This window comes from Carassius gibelio, chromosome B10, assembly GCF_023724105.1.
Source record: "Carassius gibelio isolate Cgi1373 ecotype wild population from Czech Republic chromosome B10, carGib1.2-hapl.c, whole genome shotgun sequence".
Lineage (NCBI taxonomy): Eukaryota > Metazoa > Chordata > Actinopteri > Cypriniformes > Cyprinidae > Carassius > Carassius gibelio.
In genome coordinates this window covers 8005579-8032596 of record NC_068405.1, presented here as the reverse complement: position 1 = coordinate 8032596, position 27018 = coordinate 8005579, and the positions used below count along the sequence as shown (strand labels likewise).

General features: G+C 36.3%; 2 protein-coding genes across 3 annotated transcripts; both read left to right on the top strand.

The window, feature by feature from the left end:
- The first annotated feature begins 1183 nt into the window (after positions 1-1183).
- On the top strand, positions 1184-18404 carry LOC127966362 (long-chain fatty acid transport protein 4). Of its 2 annotated transcripts, none has more exons than XM_052567278.1 (13): positions 1184-1506; positions 3568-3729; positions 6707-7101; positions 8851-9009; positions 9773-9842; positions 9946-10037; positions 10273-10382; positions 11297-11506; positions 11778-11904; positions 12996-13133; positions 13215-13379; positions 15809-15955; positions 16699-18404. In XM_052567278.1, exons 2-13 carry the CDS (start codon positions 3569-3571, stop codon positions 16854-16856), a joined length of 1932 nt encoding a protein of 643 aa, XP_052423238.1. In that variant the 5' UTR covers positions 1184-1506; position 3568; the 3' UTR covers positions 16857-18404. The 2 variants fall into 2 exon arrangements, with proteins under 2 accessions (XP_052423238.1, XP_052423239.1); XM_052567279.1 differs by lacking the exon at positions 1184-1506 and adding an exon at positions 2389-2514.
- Positions 18405-21700: 3296 nt separating this feature from the next.
- On the top strand, positions 21701-25529 carry LOC127966364 (prostaglandin-H2 D-isomerase-like). The gene is made up of 7 exons (XM_052567280.1): positions 21701-21942; positions 22465-22604; positions 23450-23526; positions 23610-23720; positions 23825-23926; positions 25186-25220; positions 25314-25529. Exons 1-6 carry the CDS (start codon positions 21847-21849, stop codon positions 25218-25220), a joined length of 561 nt encoding a protein of 186 aa, XP_052423240.1. The 5' UTR covers positions 21701-21846; the 3' UTR covers positions 25314-25529.
- Positions 25530-27018: the final 1489 nt, after the last annotated feature.

The following is a 27018-nucleotide window of genomic DNA, read 5'->3' as shown; positions in this document are numbered from 1 at the left end:
CCATGTGACCATTGACAAAGACAACTGTCTCTGTGTCTCTCTCAGCCGGCCTGCGTGGAGTGACCACACAAGACTTGTACAGGCACTTTGGCCTCGAGTTGGACGACTGACTGAGCTTTGTGAGAGGAGATAAAGCAACTGGAAGGCATCTTAATACTGTTAGTGTTATATCTTTGTATTTATAGCAAGTACACCAGGTTGTTTTCTTCATGCTGTTCTGAAACAGATCCAACTGTGTTAAAGTTGAACTTAATAAACTTTATGTAAGTTCAGGTGGTGAATATTGGACTGTCTCAAAATTTTGGGATAGAATAGATAAAACCATCTGCTACACTGATAACAAATTTGCCTTGTTAAACTGACTGTTGTAAAATGTTATTAAACATGATATCTGAAGTGAAGTGGATTTACAAAATGAAAACAAGTAATGTCTGGTTTGCATATTACCACATGCAATTTTAATTGGAAATGGCAAATATTATATACATAATGAATGAACCAGAAAATATTGTGATTAGTTATGAAAGAGCATGAACAGATTTGTTGAAAAAAAAAAAATTGTAGGAAAAGCATGCTCATTTTATAAGGGATTGAAAAACAATAGGCATGTGTGACATCAGTCAAAAGGTAAGTTGTTTAAGAGACAGGGCTGGTAATTCACATTTAGATTAAAACTTATTATATGTTTTATGTACAGTAATTGGTGCTGTTTGTGCAGAATAAAGCTATAAACTCATAATAACAGAAAATATGGTAAAATTGATTTTGTTAGTTTAATAATCCAGACATTTTTTTCCAAAGAGAAAGTATATACGTTAGATCAACAGTGTTAAAACGCTTCCGGGATACGGAAAAAAAATCATTCTTGAATCCATTTTATTTCGGGGCATTAATTTGCCTCTTAACACGTTTTAATTGCCATATACATTAAATTATTTTTATATACACAAACAGCTGTTATGGCTTTACAGTGGCTAGTAGATGTGCAGATATCTGACAATAGCCCTCTTTCTCCTCCTCCATCATGCCTCATGGTCCCGCGGAGCTGCTACCGGGTGGAAGCTGCCGTGATGATTCGCTGGCTGGGACACATTTCCTCGACAGGACTGTAAGCCCCGCCTTTCTGAACGAAACTGTAGAGCTCAGAGAACGCGATTGGTTGAAAGAGCTGTCAATCAATGCACACAGAGCGCCGGATAGAGCGGAGGCGGGCGCGAGTAAGAAAATTATAAGGTCATTGGAATTACCAGCGCTACAAGCCATCGTTACAATGAAGCGATAACATATAAGAATGAAACAATGAAATAAACCGGAGCAGAGTCTACCAAAGACGCCGCAGTTACTAGGTAAAAGGCAGGCGTGCGGCCGTTACACGCCGGTGCGCGTGAATCCGCGCAGGTAAACGGCGGAGGTTTCGCTTAAGCCGATCAAGGTGGGATCGTACGGGACAGGTTCCCCTTCTGCTATAAAATACACGTTATTGTGACCACGGACACCGAAACCGAGGTATTTCCCGGAACACACACCTACATTTCAGATATTTTAACCATTGTCCATTTCCGGAATCTCCTGAATCATTAATCGTCATGATCGCAGCTGTCAGCTGCCAGTTAAAGATGCGTTTACCGATTTGTACAGAAGCATCAGCATACATTGTGTATTGCTTGTGTTGCCTAATGGATGCGGTACACGTGGGACAGATTAACTGGAGGAATAGGATGTCATATATCCGCACTGGGCTTTTCGATATAAAACACGGACAGCAAATAACCTAGCGCAACCGAGTCTCATGATATAACGTTACAGTTCATGCCTGATCGTGTAAACACATGATATAATGTAATGCGTGAATTCTTCATAATGTATCTTGTGATTGTAACAGAAGAGTGAACCTATAGTGTGCTGCAGTGCTGTAGGGAGGTCCGTTTCGCGAACGACTCTTTCTTGTGAATCGAATCTTTTCAACCGAGTCAATAAACGGACGGAGCGATGCGCTGACGAATCGGTTCTGGAATCAACAACTGAACGACTCATTGAACTGACAATCGCCTTTTGAACTTACAATCTTTACATTTACACGAACAATATTAACATATTAAAATATTGTCAACTTGGAGATGAAAATCTTAGTATTGTTGACTGTAAATTCAAATTAAGCGCAGCGAGTCGGAGTAAAAGAATCTCTGAATCGGTGTTTTAAGCCCGTTCTTTGACATGAACTGTTCAAAAGATTCGATTCGCGGAAATGAGTCAATACAGTGGTCTATAGCCAATGTGCTCGCTCAGATTTCCGGGCTCTGCGGTAACCCTAGCCTGATGATGATGATGATGATGGCTGTTCTGCATTGCTTTAATATCCATCCGCACCAGCAGCACGTCTATCGTTAGGTCTGTAGGACTGAATACACGCGGGGAGGGGGGATTTTCCCAGCATCCCTCACTCAGGATCAGGATAGACAAGCGCACATTGGAGGATTTCCCTGCTGCGGCGGAAACGTGCGACGATGACGATGTGTAACCATCATTTGTGTCAGTCATATAACATTGAGAAAGTGTGAAACGGCGTATAATCTATAGGCGCAACAGACCGGGGCTAGTTGTCACACTGCATAACAATTAATTAATCAGAATTAATCTATATTCAGTATATGTGACCCTAGACCACAAAATCAGTCAAAAGGGTCAATGAATTTTGAAATTGAGATTTATACATCATCTGAAAGATGAATCTGGAATCTGAAGTTGCCAAAAAATCTAAATATTGAGAAAATTGCCTTTACAGTTGGACAAATAAAGTTCTTAGCCATGCATATTACTAATAAAAAAATAAAGTCTGATATATTTATGGTTGGAAATGTACAAAATATCTTAATGGAACATACTCTTTACTTTATCTTCTAATGATTTTTGGTATAAAAGAAAAATCTATAATTTTGACTCATACAATGTATTTTTTGCCTATTGCTACAAAAGAAACCCCAGACTGGTTTTGTGCTCCAGGGTCACATATAATTTAAATTCATACTGGAATGTATTTCAGAGTTTTTTGCAACCTGCTATATATTAACGGCCATAGCAAGAAATATTAAGAGTTTTTTTGTTCTGAGAAAATATTCACCAAAAATATGATAATATTTGAACTAGATGTTTGAAACCAAAATGGAAAACCCACATCTGTATAATCTGTAATCTTTTGACTTATGAAATCTTACAGTTGCTATGATAAAACCCTTGTGACAACTAGCCCCGGTCTCTCATAGGTGTACTTAGGGATCATGTGATACTTCTCTGCATTCAGATGAGCTGTTGGAAAGATAGTACAGATCAAATAGCTCTGTTGCCTTCCGTCACTGACATTCAATCCTCCCTAGATACTTTACAGGAGTTTTTAGTGTCAAAGAAGACCTAGAAACACTTCAGTGCGTTTTAATTGTAAAGGAGCATTTTAATATTTAACATGTTAAGTTCTTGTCGATGTGTGATCATCTGTATCCATCTACAGAGACACAAAAACACATTCACAGTCACAATCTAACGATAACCTTCATATTTGTGTGTGTGTGTTAGGATGTTGCGGTTGGCGTGCTCCACGGCCCTTCTCTTCACGCTCAGGATGTGCGTTGGACTCTCCTGGTTCCAGGTTCTGCCGTCCATTTTTATTTTCTTCCTGGGTTCTGGTGGATGGAAGTCCTTGCATGTGTTTTCAAAGACCATATACCGTGATTTGCAGTAAGTTTATATGCTACAATATCCTTTTTAGTCTTTTTTAGATCTTATATTGTATATATGCACAGTGTATACTTTTTATGTACTTCTCTACATTTTCTATAAGTCATCAAAACCTTTAAAAAATCCAGAAACACTATATGAAAATAAGGAACACTGTAGTTCTGCAGGGATCAAAAATGTGACCCGTTGTCTTAAGTCGCTTAGGTATATTTTTAGCAAAAACCAAAAAAACATTTTACTGTATGGGTCAAAATTATATATTTTGCTTTTATGCCAAAAATTATTAGGATATTATGTAAAGATCATGTTCCATGAAGATATTTTGGAAATTTCCTACTGTAAATATATCAAAACTTAATTTTTAATTAGTAATATGCATTGCTGAGAATTCATTTGGACAACTTTAAAGGCAATTTTCTCAATGTTTAGATTTATTGCACCCTCAGATTCCAGATTTTTAAATAGTTGTATCTCGGCCAAATATTGTCCGATCCTAATAAACCATACATCAATGGAAAGCTTATTTATTCAGCTCATGTATAAATCCTGACACTTAGGACTGGTATTGTGGTCCAGGGTCACAAATGTCAAATTAAAATAAATCACAAATATCCTCTATTTTAGCTTTCCACCCTTTGTTGACATTCCAGCGCTACACATTCTGGAAATGTTCTCTACCAAATTACTGGGATGTGCATTCTGGGATGATAATTTTTTTTAAATGTTTTATTCAAGTGAATCCAAATGTAGTTTCAGGGTGCTTTCACACTTTCATGACTTTTGGTGCGCACCTGATTCGATTGACATCAGCGTTCGGTTCGTTTGGATGATGTTAACGCTGTTTTTCGAACTCGGGTGCACACCACGAACAGTACCCAAGTCTGCTTAAAAAAGGGAGGTCTGGGGTACGGTTCATGAGTACTCCATTACGGTTCGTTGCTAATATGAACACAATTGTACCAAATCGTGGAAGTGAATTGCTATTTATGACGTATTATTTGATTCCTGACGAGTGTGATTGACACGCTGCAAGCAGAGAACTGTACATCTCATTTCTGTTCGCCTTCAGCATTGTTAAGAGCATTTGTAGTACAATCGTAAGACAGACATAAGTGGAAACTAAACCAACGTTTTTAAAAACAAACATCTTAAAGTTATGCATTTTGCCGCTGGCTCCTGTGCCATCGAGGTAAACAACTGCTGGCTTGATGACGCAAATAAACCGTTTCGAACCCAAATAAAATAATATGATCGCATTCCAGCGGAGGAGCAATCGAACTCTGGTTCAGACCAAGCAAGTGAACCAAGTGTGAAAGCACCCTTAGATTTTGGGGAAAATAGCTCTTAAATATCCAAACTACTTATTTTAAATTCCATAAAATTCAGAACAAGCTGGACGATTTAATAAACTCATTTATTACAAATTTTTAAAGAAATTTTGTGGGCGGGTACTTCATATTTTTGTCTACTATACATTAAAACACACAAAAAAAGTCTGTAATAACTGATGTAAGAACTTTCTATGCTATAGAAATGCCAAATTAAGTAAACGCATTAAAGTAAAATATGAAATTTTTAGTAATTTTTTTAAATATGTGCAATATGTAATAAATAATTGACTTTCCTCACACACTGATACAGAAGTAATCTGATTTATGGTTTGTGAATAATGATCAGGTAATACATTAACCTGGGCTCTCTCACTCAGGCTGAACAGTCCCTCAGCGAACACAAGCGCACATTTCTGTATTACGAGCTGGGAGTCTGTTGAAATGGGTTTCTGGGCTGTTCCTGGCAGGTTCAGCTTGTTTTTATCTCAAAGACTGTAGGTTTTGAAATGTGAATTGAGTAATCTGAAGCCCGACTGCTGAGCGTCTTAAGACTTCTCTGTTTGCTGTTGCGAAGCAAAAAGGCAAAACCTCAGCTAGCAATCAGAGTTTTGTCACTGGTGGAGGTGAGGGTTTATCGTATCAGCTGCACAGATGACTCTGTAAGAGCCTGGATTGGAGGACGGAGGCTTTTAGGGTAGCTGTTAATGGACGTAAGGATGCAGGGGTCGGGGATCAGTGCTTTTAGCAGACTGACAGAGTTTGTGTAACTACTTCCTGCCACTTACATTACCATTAAACAGGTGATTATACACAATAACCTGCGCAATGAAGTACACCACCGGTCAAAAGATTGAAATGATCAAGATTACTTGAACTCCTATGCTAACCAGGCTGCATTTATTTGATCAAAATACAGTAAAAACTGTAATAATGTAAAATATCATTACATAAAAATATGTGATAATTAAAAAATGTGAATATATAATGTAATTTATGATTCAAAGCTGAATTTCCAGCAGTCTTCAGTGTCACATGATCTTCAGAAATCATTCTTATGTGTTAATTTGCTCAGTCAAGAAACATTAAACATTATTTTCAGTGTGTATAACTATACATTCTCTACTGAATAAATTTGGAAATCATCAAACTCGCCCCAACATTAAAGGTTGATTTAAAATTCTGAGATTCAGCAAGAACCCAACAAACTGATTAATAATTGATGTGACATTGATTTCTGTTATAAATAAATGCTGTTTTATACTTTATATTCATCAGAGAATCCTAAAAGAAAAATGTCCACAAAAATAGTAATAACATGAATCATTATAAGGACCATTATTAATAATTGAGCACCAATTATAATTAATAATGACTGATTAAATCAGCATATTTCAATGATTTCTGAAGGATCATGCGACTGGAATAATGGTGCTTTAAAACATATTCAAATGGAAAACTGTTATTTTAAATAGTAATAATATATTTCTCAATAATCCCGATATAGCAGCCTTGGTGAGCAGAACAGACTTCTTTCAAAAACATTGTAAAAACATCAGAATTACTCCAAACTTTTGACAAATTGTTTTAAATGAAAAGATTTTGAACCATCATAATCATAATGTGAATCAAAATGTGTTCTTTTGCAGTGCAGCCAGTGTGTTGCTGAGGGTAAAACTCAATGTCAAAAAGCACCTTCGTGAGCGCAACACCGTTCCCAAACTCTTCGCCAAGTCTGTCAAGAAATATGGAGACAAGGCGGCTCTGATTTTTGAAGGAACGGGCGAGAAATGGAGCTTCAAGGAGCTTGACGAGTACTCCAACCGCGTGGCTAACCTTCTGCTCCAGAGGGGCTTCACGGAGGGCGACGTGATCGCTCTGTTCATGGAGAACCGCTCTCAGTATGTGGGGCTCTGGCTGGGCATGGCAAAGATCGGAGTGGAGGCAGCTCTCATCAACTTCAACCTGAGACTGGAGGCTCTGGTGCACTGTGTCAACATCTCCAACGCCAAAGCCGTGGTGTTCGGCAGTGAGCTGACTGATGGTGAGAAGAGATGTGATGAGGAAACTACTATGACACTGTGGCTTCCTGAGCACAGTCATACCATGCGTTTGAAGAAGTATTTATCTATGCTGCAACCTACTAACGGACCTTACCTAACTATTATTAGCCTGGTTACAGGGGAAATATATTTTTTAAATGTTCAATTTTCAAATGCAGTATTTGTCAATGGACATAAACAAATTCAATAAAAACAAACTAAAATTAACCATGGTTTTAGTACAAATAAAAACTGGCCATAGTTTAACCATGTTAATTTTTAGTCAAACTGTGGCTATACCAATGGTAATCATTACGCCGAAAAAACACGGTAACTACATTTTTACTATAATAAAACTATGGTTCATTTTCATAAGGATTGGCTAATTTTGGGGAAAATAAGTTGTTTCTTCAACAATGTGTAAAATGTCTGGAAATGAATCTTTTTTTAACCATCCAAGCAAACTGATTCACTAAAATGAATCAAACTTCTCAGTGCTACCTCAGGTGTCATTCTGAATTTTTTTGGGAAAATTTAGTAATTTCTCAGAAATAATTGAACAGATTATTTCCTGAAAATGAAGATGTAAAATGTTTGCAATGTGAATTAATTTGACTCCTTTTTTTGAATCATCCAAACAAACCGAATCACGAAAATGAATCAAAATACCTGAGCAACAGTTTAGAATTGCATAAGTAACAGTGTAGCAATTTCTCATGCTTCATTGACATTTGTTTTGAAAATTAAGTAATATCCGGAACGTATTTTTTCACAAAATATTTCCTCAAACATTAAGTTCGCGTTTTCTGCACTTGGAAGGAATATTTTTAGTTTTTTCATCGGTCCAAGTAAACCGATTCGGTAAAAGGAATAATTGCAACCTCAACATTTTGTAATTCTGCATCACTAATTTTTAAAGTCATTTCTCAGAAGTAATTCCACAAATTATTACGAAAGAAATTCTGAAGATGTAAAATGTTGTTTCTGGAAAACCTACACCTAAAATAATAATAATAATAATAATAAATAAAATAAAACAAGTTATGTTCGTAGCTTTTTTAGTTAATGGCCAACACTGTTCTGTACATTTTGTGATTATGTACCAGAAGGGATACAGGAAATTTCTGGATATGTGAAATACATTTTCTTTTCAAGTTATATTTATGTAGTTAAGTTAGTTTTATTTATTTATTTGTGCACCGATGCACCTTGCATCTTAAACCAGAATGTGAAAAATGGAGGGAAAATAGCGTGAGTTTTGATTTCATGTTGACTTTAGACAAGGCTTTATATTTTTAAACTGTTGGCTCAATTTAGTATCGGTTAGGGCAGCAGTTCAGAAGTGTTGTAATGACACACTACAGAGAGCAAATAAGGAAGTGGCACTTGGACGAAGACGAGAGTGTGTACTCTAGAGAGCCGAATGAATGAGTAGCGCAGAGTTCAGATTTATTAAGGCCAGAGGTGACTGTGTGTTACACTTAGCGAAATAACCTCTCTGCACCAAAGAGGCTTCATAGCTGAGGTCACCGACGCCAGCGAAATCCTCATGAAATCCAGTTCGCTAGTCGTCTCTTAAGTAATTGGAAACTGACTCATAAAGCATGCCATGTTGAGTCAGCTTCGTTTCTTATTGATTTCACATTTCCGGCCGTTTGTTTGTCCTGTGCTTTCTCTGAGGAGTCTTCTAGACATTCTTTGTGTCTGTGATGGTGACTTCATCCGTTTCTCCCGCTCTTTCCCTGTCTCAGCGATGTGTGAGGTGCACAGCTCCATGGGAAAGACTGTGAAGCTCCTCTGCTCTGGAGAATGGGACCCTAAACGGGTTCCTGAAGGGACGGAGCATCTGGAGCCGCTGCTGGAGACGACCTCTACAAACCAGCCCAGACAACCAGACCGCAGCTTCACAGGCAAGACCTTTATCGAACACTTCAAATACCAAATACAGAAAATAAAATATGAAATCATATATCACTATGAACTCATTCTTAGTCATTCTATATAATGAAATGTATTGCAATTATCCGTTTTTTAAAGCTTTAATTTTTTCATTAATGTGTATTATTATTATTATTATGAAATTTTTTTAACGATTTTCAAGCCGTTTTCAAGGAATTAAAAAAATCTGGCATTGAATTGTGCCTGAATATTTCCTGTAAGGGTTATTATAGTTAACCAAAACCATAAAAAGGATTTTTGTTACTTGAAATAAAATAAAACTTTACTTGAATAAAAAAAAAGTATAATGCAGAGGGCAGTATTTCTCATTTTCATTTAGTTTGTTTAAAACCAAAATCGAAATGAAAATGTATACAAATTCTAGAGAAATATTTTTAAAACTAAAAAAGTTACTAAAACTTTAATTCAACTTAAAATGAAAGCAAAAATTAAATAATTTTCTTTTTATTAATCATAGACAGAGAGAGGCGGTAAGGCAGCAATAAAATATTAATAAAAACTGTAATGGTAACTCAATGATACTAAAATAATACTTTTTTTATTATTATTATTTAAATTAAAAATTAAATTAAATTAATGCATTTAGCAGACGCTTTTATCCAAAGTGACTTACAGTGCATTCAGGCTATCAATTTTTACCTATTATTTAACTTTTAAAAAGGAATCCCATTAACAATTAGATTGTTGATAGTTTTTCTTCCTCTTTGCCTTCAGATCGGCTCTTTTACATTTACACGTCGGGGACCACTGGAATGCCCAAAGCTGCTATTGTTGTACACAGTCGGTAAGTGTGTGACAATGTTCATTTCTCCGTTTCTCACAGTCTCTCCTTCATTTTTCTCTCTCGATGAATCAAGCTCTCTGTTTTTCCTGCGTTCCTCCCTCAGGTATTACCGCATGGCTGCCTTGGTGAACTACGGTTTCAGAATGAGGTCTGAGGATGTGCTTTATGACTGTTTACCACTTTACCACTCAGCCGGTACATCACTGCACACAGGCTGCTCTACACCTTCTTCATATGTGCATTTCCTGTCACAGAGTTCAGTTCAGGCTACTTCCTGTGTGACGGTTTTGTGGTTTGTTTCGATGGAAGGCCCTTTGACTTGTCCAGTGCTCTTTTTAAAAAACAGCTCAGCTTAGTTTGTTTTCTGTTTTCTTCTTCAAGCGTGTGTTGGTGTGTGTGAGTGTTTAATCTGAGTTGTTTTCTCTGGCAGGTAACATCGTGGGAGTCGGACAGTGTCTGATCCATGGAATGACTGTGGTGATCAGGAAGAAGTTCAGCGCTTCAAAGTTCTGGGATGACTGCATCAAATACAACTGCACAGTGAGTGCTGGATTGGATGTTATTATGGAATATACAAGAATTCAGTTTGCCTGTAGTTCTTCAGTTTGTGCTGGGTGAATGTGCACAATTGTTTTTTACATTGATTATAATCAGAAATGTTTCTTGAGCAGCAAGAACTCTGAAGACTGGAGTAATGATGCTGAAAATTCAGCTTTAGCATCATAGGAGAAAATTACATTTGAAAATATTCACATAGAAAATTGTAATTGTAATATTTAAAAGTATTATAAGTAAATGCAGTCTCAGTAAGCATAAGAGCACTTTTTTCAGAAACATTTAAAAATCATTATTTAATATATATATATATATATATATATATATATATATATATTTAAAATGATATCTAGGAGTTTGTTCTATGTGTGTGTGTGTGTGTGTGTGTGTTTACATGTTTAAGATATGTATATGTGTTAGATATGTTTAATTTATTGTTATATGTTATTAATGTATAACATGTATTTATAAATGTAAACAGCAGTATTTACTACATGCATTTGAATAAAACTTAGTATTGAGGCATGTTTTCCTCCAGAACATCAATAAAAAAATTTTATGAGGATGCAAACGAATAACTGACTCAGACACAGAAATGAACAGAACTCCACCAGTGTTTTTTTGTCAAACTCATGAGTCATGACATAAGCTGTTGACTTGAAATCCACCTACTGACATGGGCTTTCAAGGCTTAATAGAATTCAAATCATTGCAATTTTGCACACTTTTATTTGGCAAACAAAGCCATAGTCAATGTATTGTGCATTCAGTGAATATCCCCAGGACTTTCAGCCCTCTGCTTTGATGTTATAGTTGTGCAATTGCAAATTATGTTATTAATATTAATGTTCTGCATGGAAAGGGAGTTTTAAAAGCTGATATTTGATTTGATGTCTCAGATCGTGCAGTACATTGGCGAGATCTGCCGCTATCTGCTGAATCAGCCGAAGAAGGACACCGAGCACCAACACAAGGTGCGCATGGCCCTCGGGAACGGCCTGCGTCAGTCCATCTGGGAGGAGTTCACCAGCCGCTTCAACGTCCCACAGATCGCAGAGTTCTACGGCGCCACCGAGTGCAACTGCAGCCTGGGCAACTTCGACAACAAGGTCTGCCCGGACGAAACACACTTTAGATGGAGTGTCTGTAAACGACCAGATGTAAACCTCTACAATAGTGGATGATGCATATGGAAAAGGATGCGTACGCAGCAATTTGATTGTGTGTTAGCATACATTTTATGAGGCGTTCTACAAGATGTTCAGTAATCAAGCACAGGTGGTTATGGGCTATTTAAAGTGCCGATGGAAATGCTGTGACTGGTTTAATTTGAAGTTTTGAAGAGTGGAAGGTGGTTGTAACATGTTGTTCTGACTGCAGACGGGCGCCTGTGGATTCAACAGCCGGATCCTGCCCTATGTTTACCCCATCCGCTTAGTCAAGGTGAATGAGGAGACCATGGAGCTCATCAGAGGACCGGATGGAGTCTGTATCCCGTGTGGTCCAGGTACAGTACTCCCTCACTCTCCTGCCAAGCAGAAAGGCTTGAATTGATGAATAACTCCTATAACGTGTGGGTTAGAGATCTCTAGTAGAGATGTTAGACTATGTTCTCTATCAGGGTTACAGGCTGACATTGTTGTGCTATGTGGTCATGAAAACACATGTTTTTAAGCATTGCGGTTTAAAAACAAGTGATTTTAAGCCAGTAAAACGCAATCAGCAGCAAAAGATGTCTGTCTCAGAGAGGTGCACACATGTGAAGACCGTGCTCACAGAGCCCAGGAGTATTGAGTTATTTTTGCCGCTTTATAAAGGCCATGAATGGTTAACAACACACACTTATGTTTCAAAATGCCCATCTTTGCAAGTAACCTCGTAAATGTAGGTCTTTAGTGAAAGCAAACTGCTGAGAAAGAAAGCAGATGTGTAACAGTAGATTGGCAGCTCTTAAAGTGACAGCAGTCTAATATTCCTGCTGTCTGTCATTCATGTTAATCAAACCGCAAAAGAGAAAATCTGTCATTGCTCTTGACTAGGTCACTTTTGTAACTTTAATAAAAATAAATATATATTTAATTTACGCAGTGAAGAATATGCAGTTTCATACATTTGATTACTTTATACAATGTATGCATTTTTATGTTTGCTTTTTGTCCTATTGCTTGCAGTTACTTATTATTTCATAGCTGACTGTTTACTTGTCTTCAGTGAGCTTTTATTATTATTATTATTATTATTTAGGCTAGTAGCATTAAGATCTTATTTAAAGCAAAATAGCAATATTTTGATCTATATCGTTACCATTAAATTAAATTACTCATATTGTGACATAAGGTTTTAGCCGAATATCCCAACTCATATTAATGAACAAATAAATAAATAATAATGAATTATACAACTATACAGTAAGTCTATTCAGCCTTAACCGTATACATACAGTATACTCTTGTATAGCATAACTCAACTGATTATGTAATTGAAGAAAGATTGATTATGTCATAAAAAAATTTCAAATCTCATCTGCTTGTATCTGTTGACCACTGCAGAAAGTGCATAAATCTTATTAAAAATCCATTTCCTTGTTTTGTTTCTCAGGAGAACCTGGTCAGTTGGTTGGCCGAATCATTCAAAACGACCCTCTCAGGCGATTTGACGGCTACGTCAATCAGTCGGCCACTAATAAAAAGATCGCTCACGATGTCTTCAAGAAAGGAGATAGTGCCTATCTCTCAGGTATGGTGTTTTAACTACGCAAGCGCACACTTACTTCCATACGCTCAGCTAGATGATAGCAGTTGTTGGCTTCTCTCTCAGGGGACGTGCTGGTGATGGACGACTACGGCTACATGTACTTCAGAGACCGCACAGGAGACACGTTCCGCTGGAAAGGAGAGAACGTCTCCACCACAGAGATGGAGGGAACGCTGAGCCGCCTGCTGGACATGAAAGATGTGGTGGTGTATGGAGTGGAGGTGCCAGGTAATCACATATTTCTCATCTTTTCTGTTTGTCCTTCTAGTAATACTTTAGTATAGATTCCAATTCTCTAATTGCTTATTAGCAAGCCTATTATTAACATACTGGCTGTTTATTAGTACTTAAAAAGCACCAATTCTGCATGACCATATTCTATATTCCTTATCCTACCCAATACCTAAACTTAAAGGGATAGTTCAACCAAAAACTAAGTTTCTGTCATTAATTACTCACCCTCATGTTGTTCCAAACCCATTAGACTTTGTTCATCTTCAGAACACAAATTAAGATATTTTTGATGTAATCCGAGAGCTCTCTGATCCTGCATTCACAGCAAGGGTCGTGTGCTACAGCTACCTTACTTACAATTAATCAGCAGAAAATTAGCCGTTTTTTAAGGCAGAAGTTGTAGTTAATGTTTTGTCAATAGTGAGAATTAACTCTCTTAAACGTACAGTATGGAATTTTTGGCCACCAGGGGTCACTCAATCAAAATAATAACATAAGACGTACTTTGACGTCGGGAAAGAGCGTAAGGCTCATGGGAGTTGTTGTTCATTGGTACACGCGCTCTGTCGCTTCCCACAATCCTCACTCGTTCTAACTTAGTATTTTGACAATCACGTCTTTTCGAATGGAGAGATATATGAATTATGAGACTCCTATCAAATCAATATTCCATCTAGCTAGTAGTAATATATGTTAAAAAACACGGTCGCCGTTAATAATTATAATTACGTTATACTATGATACCGAACAAGTTAGAGAACTGCATTTGAAGCTACTTTATTCAGCTAGATATAGAACAAATGTAGATTTACATGAGAGCTAGTCCGTCTGCGTTTTACACAAGACATCATCGTTTCACAAAATATACGGATAGATACAGTTAGCTGAATGGATGCATACCTGTTTATCAGAATGCAAGTGAGTTCGGCATCTCTCTGTAGTTTCAGCTTGTCACGAAGCTCTCTCTATCTTGGAAATGCAACTCCAATATTTACTCGTGTCTTGTTGCTTCTCTTGTCCCAAAACCTTCTCGGGTCATTTATTTCACCCATAACGTCACCACATAACGTGCAGGCAAAGCATAATCATGATCCATAACTAAGTTATTGATTGAGGTTTAAATACGAATATAAACAATATAAATATAAAATATAATAGTCTCGATCAAGGCTACTACTTTTTCTTCTTCGTCTCTTCTTTGTTTCTGTTCACCTTTGTATTTGGCGGTTCCGCAGGAAGTTAGATAAACTAGAGGGGTCAAAGTTTATATGACGTCATAGACGGGTGACAAAACGGAAATAAAGAAACGTGCCGTGCCTTCTAATTAAACTATATTTTTTTATAGCAGAAAAATTACATATTGCACCTTTAAAATAAAGTGTGACCGTCCTTCTCTATATTTATTTTCCCACCAATCACATTTTGTCCCATATAAGAAAATCTCTTCAGGGACTATATTTTCAAGTGGAAGGAAAATAAACCTCAGCAGTGGTTTTGTGCTTAATCTTGGTGATTATCTTGCTTATTACATGGCTAATTGACAAACAAAATTGCACACAATACAGTCTAAGATTCAAGTTGAAAATGTTACAGTAAATATTGTGCAGAGTTATTTTTAAGTGTTCTGACTGTCATGACATAGTATCATGAACCATCGGGTGCACAGACAGTGTGTGGAGAGGACAATAATTAATTTAAACAAAGCTGACTGCAGCAGCTCCTGAAGGATTCTGGGAATGCACAGCCAAACAAAGTCTTCTCTTTGCCTCGGTTTTGCTTACACTAGATCTATAAAGGAATCGCAGCTGAGTGCTGAATATAGCTCGGTACATTTGAGACTGCCAGATGAAAAATACACTCACCTTCAGGACAATGTAATCAGCAGATCTGGAGATGTGGCTCTGTAACATATAGATATGTGTGTACAACATTCGCTGATGACCATCGAAATGTTTTAAGACTCTACATGCAAATCGATAAACCGACAACACAAGAAAACTGTTTCTGTGAACTCTGGAAGTCATTAGGGTTTTCTGTAGCCTTGACGTGAGCAGTAGATGGCATCCAAGAGAAGACGAACTGCAGAGGATTGCACTCAAACGGCTGCTCTAGCGCCTCTTGTGGCAATACTGAGAATGCAATGAAGCGGCACAGCAAAACACAGCTCCTTTTATACTAATAAAAACCTTTTCTTTGGAGTAGCAGTGCAGTAATGTAAAACATCACTGTTTCTCTTCCTGAATGCGGTAGTTCATAGATCTCTGTCCTATGAGAGGTGATATATGACCTGGCGAGGCAATGTTTATTTTTATTCATGGCGACTCATTAGTGTCTCTTTATGCTTATAGGCTTGGATTATGCCGTCTAGCTTCTTTTGAGGTTCGTTACAGCACCTAAGGTTGGCGATGTGTGTTTTTCCTCAGGTGCTGAAGGCAAGGCAGGGATGGCAGCCATAGCAGACCCGGAGCACACCACAGACCTGGTCAAGTTTAGCCGGGACCTGGAGAAGGCCCTGCCGCCCTATGCCCGGCCTGTCTTTCTGCGCTTCTTACCAGAAGTGAACAAAACAGGTGAGATATCGCACACTTAACTCAGACAGGCAATGTCACAGTTACAATCCCGTCCAATTTAAGAACGAAGCACAAAGTGTTTATGTTCAGAGTTCTTCTAGGCTTAATCAAGTTATTTATTCGCCATTTACCGTTCCGCCTTAAATGATGCAACATGTCATTGCTGCCATATCTAAAGCATTGTTCCTATGAAAGGAGCTGTTTCAATATATAGATTTGACTAGTAGCGACACTGTTTATTGCCTTTCTTTAAACATATTCTTATTGTCAGCAAAATCCAATTTTAGTCAACTTCTAATTCAAACTATTCTGATGTATTTTGAGGTTGTGTAGGTTTGTTCTACATAGACATAGAGAGTATTTATTTTATTTCTGCAGGTCTTATTTTTTCATTTCTAAACCTCTGGATTCTTTTGGACCGTGTTAACAGAGTAACTGCAAAGAATGAACATTTTGTATTGTACTGTACGTTATCGTATTAATGGAAACTTTAACTTGACATGAGACAGTGCATATAAGTTATATTGCACCATCTTCTCATTTTAGGGCAGCCTTTCTCTGACATATTTCAGGGTTTAATTAATTTTCAACAATCAGGGAAGATATACTGTCTAAGGCTTTAACAAAATCTGAAGTTTGAAAAAAAAAATCACAGAATTAATTATTTTTATATGCACCCTTGATCTACAGATAATTGAGTCAAAACATGCAGTACACCAATGCATAGCATCTTTTTCTTTCAGGGACTTTCAAATTCCAGAAGACAGACATGCGACGGGAGGGATTCGATCCCAACGTCGTCTCTGACAAACTCTACTTCCTGGACTGCACTAAGGGACAGTATGTGGAGCTGAATGTGGAGCTCCATCGCAGCATCGTCTCAGGAAAACAGAAATTATGAGACTACTGCCAACCTCCACCCGTTCCCTCATCACATCCCTCATCGCTTCAGCAGCCCTCAAACCCCGCCCCCTCATCACTCCGCCCTTCATTACCTCAGCAAACACAGCGAGGGGCCGCAGGAACACATTCTGGTTGTGTATTATTCAAATCCCCGTCGATTCATTCTCACAGCCCACCCTTAAGACGGGACTGAGGTGGCATTCAGCCAGGCAGCCATCCCGAAAAACAAACAAAAAATACTAAAAAATTTAGCAATTTAGCAAACAAGAATACAAAAAACAAACAGGAGGAAAAGGCACAAGGACCAAAAACAGGTCTGTCAAATGGTAAAGCTTTCCCTTTGCCTCGGCTGCACAATGCTCGCCTGCCTACAGGATTCGAGACTGACACATGTTCATTTTGACGGTTTTGACAAGTGACTGCCCTCATGAATGCGCCCTCAAGCCCTGACCAAAACCACAAGGATCGACGTGCAATACAAACACAGCACTGGCTGTGCAATTGCCAGCTGCCATGCTGTTTATTTAACATGCACCAAATATATTTAAGTTGTAGAATAGTTCATCATCTATATACAAGTCATGCTGCGTCGAAGACTGCACTGCTACTGTGTCCATTGTACCACTCCAGACTTTTAGTATGCAGCGTCAGCATGGAAGCAGATCAGCCCGGTGTGACATTGTGCAGACTGGGCTTCATGGGTTTGCTTCGTTTTGCTAGACGTGAAGACCGTTAAGTTCCCAGCGAGGACTCTCTACAGGACACTCTAGCGGAGTCTGCATGGAGGCGAATGAAAGTAGTGTAATTCTCTGGTGCTAAAGAACGAACATCCTGTCTGTCTGCATCGTGGCGCCAGACTTAAAAGGGAAAAGGGTGGAAGCAGAGGAGAAGGAAGGGAAAGCGATATAGGCTATTTGTTCTCCACGTTCTAGTTTTTCTTTCAGCAGCATGAATGATTGACGCAAACAGAGCACTGTGCCTTACTGTCAGGTCAGAAGATAGTGTTTTGCCCTCGTCCTGCATCATTACACTAACTGACCCTAGACGTCCTTTCTATGTCTTTTAGACAGCTAGCTTGTTTTCTAGACCTAGCTTGTACTCCCTTCCCATCATGCAAAGTGTCCAGCACTACATCTATGGGCATCCTTTCCGTTTCATGTGTATTTTGCTCGATCTCCTTTTGCGAACCTTCATGTTCTCTCTAGTCCACTGACAGCTGATTATTTATTTATATATCGTAGCAAGAATTGAAGTGTGTGTGCACGTGTGACGAGACCATTTTGTGCGGCAGCACTTGAATTTCTCCACGTCACTGTTTTGGCCACTATATATTAACGTACAGCACAGATGTGGGAAAAGTGTTTTGACCTTATTGAGGTGAATTTCTCCAGAAACATGTATGGGTCATGCATCAACACATTGTAAAAATGTATAGCCTAGAAAATAATGAAGCCTATTTTAAGATTTTTTGCCATTTATTTTCATTAAAATATAATGCCCCCACGCAGATTATCTCATTCTCATTACCGTAGTGACAAAATTCAAATTCACATTGCCATGCTGTCAATTACATTTTTGGCAAAATGGCAAAAAAAATCAAATTTATATTATCATTATAAATAAAATCTAATTCTCTGTACAATACCGTAATGGCAATAAAAACATCAGTATCATTACTGTAATTAAAATAACATCTTATTTTCACTACTGTAATAACAAATTTAATTTGCATTACTATAATGACAATAAAGAAATCAGAATCAGAAAGAGCTTTATTGCCGAGTAAGCTTGCGCATACAAGGAATTTGTTTTAGTGACATAAGCTTCCAGTACACAGACAACAACAACACAGACAAAAGAAAAAAAATTGTAAATATAAAGACAAATATTGCAAAATTAAGTCATTACTGTAATGACAGAAAATCAAGTTTGCATTACTGTAATGATATTAAGATATCTTTCTCATTACTATGATGACAATAAAATCCTCATCACTTTACCATAATGACAATAAAATCTCATTCTCATTACAATAATGACAAAAAAAACTTGTCATTGCCATAACGACAAAAAAAAAAATCCTCGTCCTCATTTCCGTAATGGCAAACAAACTCATCGTTCTCATTACCGTAATGACAAACAAAATCATTCTCATTACCGTAATGACAAACAAACTCATCGTTCTCATTGTGGTAATGGTTGAAAAATTAAGACTTTTTATTAATTAGAATTAGCATAAATTAAACTCGGTAAAACAAATTAAAAGGAATTAGTTTATTCATTCAAAATGTATACATTGTTCTTTTTTTCATTTGGGATGAAGTGAGATTTACTCAAATAGCTGTACATGTGATTTAAACTTCAACTGATACTTAAAAAGATAGTTCACCCAAAAATGAAGATTCTGTCATTTATTATTTACCGTCATGTCATTCCAAACCAGTTCATCTTAAGAACACAAATTAAGATATTTTTTGATGAATTCCGAGAGCTCTCTGACCCTGCATAGACAGCAAGGATCCTAACAAAAGCAAGATCCAGAAATGTAGCAAGGACATCGGTAAAATAGCCCATTTGACATTAGTGGTTCAGCTGTAATTCACAAAGCTATGGGAATAATTTTGGTGTGCAAAGGAAAAAAATATATAACGACTTTATTCAACACTTTGTCTCCTCCAAGTAACCCTAGCGCCATTTTGGAGAGTGGCGCATATGCTTTTTCTTTGCGCACAAACATAATCGTAGCTTTGTAAAATTACAGTTGTACCCCTGATGTCACATGGATTATTTTACTGATCTCCTTGCGTTTCTGGACCTCGATGGTGTTAATTACATTGCTGTCTATAGGGGGCATCAGAGAGCTCTAAGAATGCATCCAAAAAAATATTAATTTGTGTTCCAAAGATTATCGAAGTGGTTACGGGTTTAGAACAACATTAGGGTAAGTAATTAATGACAGAACTTTCTTTTTGGGGTGGGCTATCCCTTTAAAGCCAAGGGTGCAGTAGTGATGTCATTGGTTAGTCAGCCAATCAGATGCAGTTGTCTCCATCAATAACTGTTCCTGTTTTTATTTTGTTGTTTGCCCTTTCCTTTTATCACTTGTTTGTTTTGTTTTGTTTTTGTTTTTTTTGTTTTGTTTTGTTTTTTATTGTAAAGGAATGATGTGTAATGATTTGTTGTGGGTTGAGATTTATTTCTCCGTTAATCTTTTATTCAGTTTATTTGTTTGTTCTGGGTGTGTGAAGGAGAGGGAAAGCACATCTTATGCTCGGCGTTATATGTTAGACACAATATGACGTCTGAAATCTGCTCTACAGACATTTCTTTCTCTCGTGATAGTGTGTATTAGAGTTTGTGTCCTATGACAGCAGGAATCCTCACCATGAGGCTTTTGCTGAGGCCTCTCTTGAATAACTCTCCCAGTTAAAGGCATAGTTCAACCCTAAATGAATCGCCTCATGTCTTTCCAAACCTGAGTGCTGATCATTTTAATGGAACACAACATTTGTCACATTCTGAAATGTGCAAAAAAAAAAAAAAATCCAACTTTTTCAGAGTCCTCTAAAGCGATGTGATACTTTTATGTGAGAAGAAGAGCAGAATTTGTTTGTATTCCTTTTACTGAAGCTTTCAGATGTCCTTCTCCATTTCACATATTTAAAAAGCAGTGTCATATTGACGTCAAACAGACCTGGTGTAATAAAAACGTTTCAAAAGGCCCCCGTCATCAGTAAATTTCAACTTGAAAACTTCAATTTCAGTCTATTTTCATTTTTCCTTTTTAGAATTTTCATGAAGATTCTTCTGTGTTCCAAAAAAAATTAAATACAATTACACAGGTTTGGAAAAACATAAAAGTGAGTAATGATGACAAAGCTTTTGACATTTTTGGCTAAACAATCTATTTAAAGTTGTGTAAAAAGACACACTTGAAGACACACAAATGACCTTCAAATTTTACTGCGTTTTAATTTAATGTCTTTATTCATATAGCGAAAGGCGTTAGCGATGTGAAATACAAAACCAATGCTGTGTATAATTTTTGTATTTATTTATTTTTTTAAATACTTAGAAAATGGACAGGGTTTTTTATGATACAGTAGAAATTTTCAGTTTCAGTCCAAAATTCATCATTTCAAAGGATCGGTTTGTGTGTGCAAGTGTGTTTCTGTTTTTTTATTTCATTTTCTCTCTCTGAATGATGTGACACTGTTAGCAGCTTTGTTGTTCAGGTGATAAATGTTTCCTCCTCATGCAAAGAATGGCTGCAAAATTGTGTTAATGTTTTCACTGATAATTATTTTATGAGGGATATCTCGTTTTTACTGTGGAGTTTTTTTTATGATACAAAGGACCATTTTCAAGTCACATAACTTATGTGTTTTATCTTGTTTTACTGAGCACCAAAGCCAATGTATTTTGTTAGTAAGGAAGAAAACTGACCTTTTTTTCCTCAGATATGTTTATAAATTGTACCGATTTGTCACCCTTCTGAAAAGACTGATCATAAATGCACTTTTATTTAGTCTATTTCTGTTCAGTACTCAGGAACAACATGCAGAGGCAGATGAGAGAAGGGAAACTATGAGTGTGTGTGTGTGTGTGTGTGTGTTGATGTAGAGAGAGATGTGTGAGGTGTGCCGCGTCACACTGAAGTCCTCTTGTCTCAAAGACTAGCTGTAAATCACGCTTTTTCGAAACAGTGGCATCCAAGAATCAATATTAATAAAAAATATATTAATTCTCTGTAGTTGCTCCTGTTCGTTTACTTTTTTACTGTGTCTAAAATATAGAAACGTTTATGACTTTGTGGGATGGAAATTGTAATACTTGTAAGCTTCAGACATGGTACCTTCAATGAATGGTCTCTCTGTTGGATGTGTGTTCTTGCGTGTGATTGGCCGGATTGGTGAGGGGGAGGGGCTAATGTGGCTGGCAGACCCAGAGCAGTCCACAGTCCCTGGCTGAGTTCCTACAACGTGACCATGAAGAAGATCGCCTTGGTGAGCATCTCTTTGCTGATGCTTCTGACTGACGTCCACGCCAGCGTCCAACCGCAGAAAAACTTTGACCTTCAGAGGGTGAGAAGAACGTGTGCTTTAACTAATGTTTTAAACACTGAAGCTTCATGAAATGATTTTAGGTGCCTTTTTCTTTCCAGGATTGTACTGTAGTTTTTTCCGTTATGCTGGTATTAGACTAGTAGCAATTTCCAGACAGCAGTTTGACAAGTGGGTCTTTGTTGAGTTCAGTCTGGTGTAGTGTGATATTTAAACAGCTGAATAATGTTGGTTTAGGGAGGTTTTTCTTGTCTAGGGCTGAAATACATAGAAATTGTCATGTTGATTGGGTGAATGCTCTACATGGCTGTTTGAGGGGACAGCGATCGCATTAACTTCAGAGACAGTGAAGACAAACACAGCTCAGGGCAAAGGTCACCGCTCAGTGTTGCAACAAGAACCGAGTGATTTCTAATAAGCTCTCAAGGCATCTACATGAAGACAAAATGATTGGACGGGATATTGATTTTTCTAAGACGTCCTTGTCTAATTGTGCTTATTCTCTGAAGATGGGACATCTGTGAGCTGGATGTGTTTGTTCAGTTTGCAGGGAGGTGGTACCGGGTCGCTCTGGCCTATGATTCTCCAGGGTTTGTGCGGCACAGAAGCAGACTCACCATCTCGATGGGCACAGTGGAGCCCAAGGAGAACGGGAACGTCAACATGACCATGTGGAGTTTAGGGTGAAGGACACCTTTTTCATCTAGGCTTTGTTTTTTAGAGGAAAAATATTTGTATACAATACCGTCAAACTTCATATAATATAATACTATTGCACAAGTTCTTTTAAATACAAGCTGAGAACTATATATATTTAGAACAACAGCACTTTGAACTCTGTTAATACTGAGAAACATATTTAAGAAATGTATTTTGTTTTCATTTTAATTCATAATGAAGTTAGAATAGTTCCAAAAATATTATTGTCATCTCTTTATATTGTAATATATGTTATATTATATTCACACACTGTGTGATGATTCATGTCAACCGTTTTCCTTAAAACAATTAAGAATAGTTTCTAAAATAACTGCATTATTATATTATATTATATTATATTATTGTAAGAATAAATTGTATATTCTTACCTTCGAGATCACAAATATAATTTCCGGTTCAGGTTATTAAATTATATTATATTATATTATATTTAGTGCTGTCAAACAATTAATCGCATCCAAAATAAAAATTTTTTTTACATAATATATGTGTGTGTTCTGTGTATATTTATTATATATATATATAAATACACATGCTTGCATGTATAAATTTTGGAAAATATAAAATAAAGGTTTATATATAATATACATTATATGAATATAAATATATTAATGTAAATACTGTACATGTACATATTTTCAAAATATATACTGTATGTGGTTATTTATATATACGTAATAAATATACAAAATATATTATGTAAACAAAACTCTTATTTTTTTATGTGATTAATGGCGATTAATGGTTTACCAGCACAAGTGTATGATGTTATATTGACTCATCTCTTGTCTCCTGTGATCGAATGCAGTTCCTCTGGCTGTCATTCTAAGGTCTACATTTATAAGAAGACGTCTGTGCCTGGCGTCTTCACATACTACAGCACTCGTGAGTCAACATATAAGACAAGTATGACTGATCAGACCCTGAGAAAACGATACTACCGTTCAGTTTTTTACTTTAATATAAAGGTCACCGAAGGGTGAAGGATGTTACTGTGGTGGAGACGAACTACACAGAGTACGCCCTGGTCCTCAAACACAAGAAGTTTAACAAGGAGTTCACACAAGTGGCCCTTTATGGTGAGTCTGCTAGAAACAACCGTAATCAACCAAAGCTTTTTGGGAGGGCGTTCTTGTTCCTCTGACTTAGTAAAATGTTCTCAGTGCCTGTAATTTCACTGTAGGTCGTACTAAGAAGTTGAGGGCGGACGTGATGGAGAAGTTCAGAGCGTATGCCACAGCTCAAGGATTCCCTAAAGACTCCATACTGACTCCACCAGCTGCTGGTAAACCTCTCCAGTCACTCACACACACAAGTCTGACTTCATCTGGACAATTAAAGGAGCATTTCACCCCAAAATGAAAATGTGTATTCACTGACTAACCCTCATGTCATTCCAAACCTGTTTTGAGTTTCTCTATTCTGTTGAACACAAAAGAAGATATTTTGAAGGATGCTGGTAACCAAATAGTTCAATAGCGTGAAGAAAAAAATGATCTGGGGTTTAATATCAATGGATGCTTTCAGCTTCTTGGTTACTTACATTCTTTACATTATCTTCTTTCATTTTCACCAGAAAAAAAAAAGAAACTCAAACTTAAGGGTGTAAAAATCAATTAACATCAAAACAAATGTATTTTATTTTATATTTGTGTGTGTACTGTTTATATTTATATGTACATGTTAATGCACACACACATATATACATGTATATTTAAGAAATATATGTAATATATTTACATATATATATATATATATATATATATATATATATATATATATATATATATATATATATATATATATATATATATATATATATATATATATAAATCAAGTGTTTTGGAAGCGATTAATCGCGATTAATCGATTTTACCGCCCTACTCATACAGGTCTGTAACTATGCAAGGGTGAGTAAATGATGACAGATTTTTCATTTTTGGCTGAGCCTAAAACTGAATGAACGTGTAAAAGGCTCTCTAGGGTTTGAAGGATAAAGCAATGCTGTTCAAATTGATGAGAGTTATGTTGTATTCAAATAGGAATGACTCATGTTTATAGATGAAGTGGTTACTCTGATAGGACACCTGAGGAGAAGGTTTTAATCATTTGATATGTTTGGTTTGATATCTAACTTAATCAGTGCATCCGAAATCAATAAATTATGGCCTCATGGGATAAAAAAGTGTCCATCGAATGCACACTTCAGAATCCAGGCAGAAGTAGGAAGTCATCCGGGTACTTTTAATCCGATTATTTTTCACAGTTTTTTTTAATTCTCTGAATTCAGACACACTACTCTTTGGTCACTGTTTTCAGCAGTCTTATACAGTACAGGGAAGTATTCAATTCGGATGCAGTCAATGACATTCAGTCATATTTTTAGGTCTGGCTGAAGTACTTTTTTTAAAGACTATACAAGGTTGGACACAAATAACTGCTTAAGAATTATCTTTTGTTCACAGTCCATTTAAATGTTTAATTATTGTCTAAAATAGTTGTATTGTATGCAAAATTCTCACAAAATGTCTCGTTTTTGTTTAGTCTTTTTAGAAGACTGTCCTCCTTCAGGAAGTTAGGTAAGCGGGAGCTTCATATCTAGTTTGAAACTACTAGAAACTTTGAATATTGTTTTCCACATAGTTTTTTACTTGTTTTTGTCTCTCTTTCAGTTCCCAGTCACATTTAGAGCCGGAGGAAACACATCATCATCATCAATGTGCCAGAATGATGTCTGTTTGTGACCGTTTGTAATATTTTAACTTGATCTCATTGTCATTTGCCGTGCTTAGTTGTTATATTTATAATAAAACACTGAATCTAGGTATGTATCATCATCACGTCTTTGATGATCTTCGCTGACGCAAATAAAACTTTTTATCTGTTCATATTGTGTATGTTATTTGGCATGAGAAATGAAAGTTAATGTGCAATTAACTATACAGTCTACAGCTTTTCTCACAGATTGTGTTAACTAGAAACATATGAACTTATTATTGTGAGTTTGTGACTGAAAAATTTGGCTCGCTGAATGACATTTTTTTTGCGACATGTTTGGTAATAGTACATAAAAATCTAATTCTAAGGGTATGGTATTTGTTGAAAATATTATTGGGATATTTCACAGAATCATGCTAATATTAATGTTGTATTTGTCAGAATTTCAGCCAAAGCAAACAAGAACACAAGACTAGCAGACCCAGACTAGTTGTCACACTTATTGCACTTGTACAATATTTCTATATACTCCGTCTCTATATAGACACAATCATTAAAAAAATGCATTTGAATGCAAAAAAAAAAAAAAAAAAATCCTACACATTAATTCTGGTGTTATTGCCCAGAGAAAAAAAAGTGTCATAATTAATTCTTGATCTTTTGTGACAACATGCCCCAGTGGTCAAACTAAATGTGGGATGTTGTCACAATGGGAGCCTGTTTAAATACATTACTTCTAGAACACCCTTCAAGGTAAAAAGACACAAAAAAAATATCTGTGTTTTAAAGCATTTTACAAGCTATTTATTTGCATTTTGTCAATATATATTATACTGTAATAAAAATACACTATAGGTAAACTTTTATAGGCTATTTAATAGCATTTTATAATGTAATAAAAATATTTTATGTAAAAGCAGACTGTATATTAATATTAAATAATGTTAATAATATAAATTAAGTCAATAATAAATACTTAAATCAATTCATGAAATAGCAAAAAATAAGTGAAGAACAATCTCTTTAACTCTCACCCTGACCCGTATACGGGACGCCTACATTTACTTCACTATATTACAATTAAATCTAATCTAATCTTGACAAACTATATATCGTTGGAAAGGTCTAAGACTCCTAAATATATATTTTACCAATGTTTCTTGTTAAAAATTATGTAGGAAAAGTAATAGATTAGAGTAGACAAGAGTGCACGCTCAAAAATCTACATTATAATTGGAGTTTTGACCTTTGTTTTTAAAAAAAAGACTTCTTTGCTGCCTTTTTCACATCACACTTTAGAGATCATCAGAAGTTACATATCACTTGAAAACATAAAATCTCAAAATTCATCCTTTAAAACCCATTTTAAAATCAGACATTGCATTACCATGAAAATGGTACATCAATATCATGTTACAAAATGTTTTCAGTCACGAATTATACAAATGTAAGTTTGAATCGTGCACTATAAAGTCTATGTTCAAAAACATTAGATTTTTTCCAGTGAACAAAATTACTATATTATATTTTGCTTTCTTTAAAAATATATTTCAGTAAAAAAAAAAAAAAAAAAGAAATCCTGTATTGTATTTTGTTTAATGTTTTATTTATTTATTTTACATTTCATTCACTTTAATTTCATTTTGCAGTAAAAAAATA

What these genes read in the sequence shown, in the direction of transcription:
- LOC127966362 (XM_052567278.1), top strand. Translation starts at nt 3,569, where the DNA reads ATGTTGCGGTTGGCGTGCTCCACGGCCCTTCTCTTCACGCTCAGGATG. An exon ending in GCATCAAATACAACTGCACA is followed by an intron (nt 10,383 to 11,296) that starts GTGAGTGCTGGA and finishes TTGATGTCTCAG; the next exon opens with ATCGTGCAGTACATTGGCGA. An exon ending in AGATAGTGCCTATCTCTCAG is followed by an intron (nt 13,134 to 13,214) that starts GTATGGTGTTTT and finishes CTTCTCTCTCAG; the next exon opens with GGGACGTGCTGGTGATGGAC.
- LOC127966364 (XM_052567280.1), top strand. Translation starts at nt 21,847, where the DNA reads ATGAAGAAGATCGCCTTGGTGAGCATCTCTTTGCTGATGCTTCTGACT. An exon ending in AAAACTTTGACCTTCAGAGG is followed by an intron (nt 21,943 to 22,464) that starts GTGAGAAGAACG and finishes GTGTTTGTTCAG; the next exon opens with TTTGCAGGGAGGTGGTACCG. An exon ending in CACACAAGTGGCCCTTTATG is followed by an intron (nt 23,721 to 23,824) that starts GTGAGTCTGCTA and finishes ATTTCACTGTAG; the next exon opens with GTCGTACTAAGAAGTTGAGG.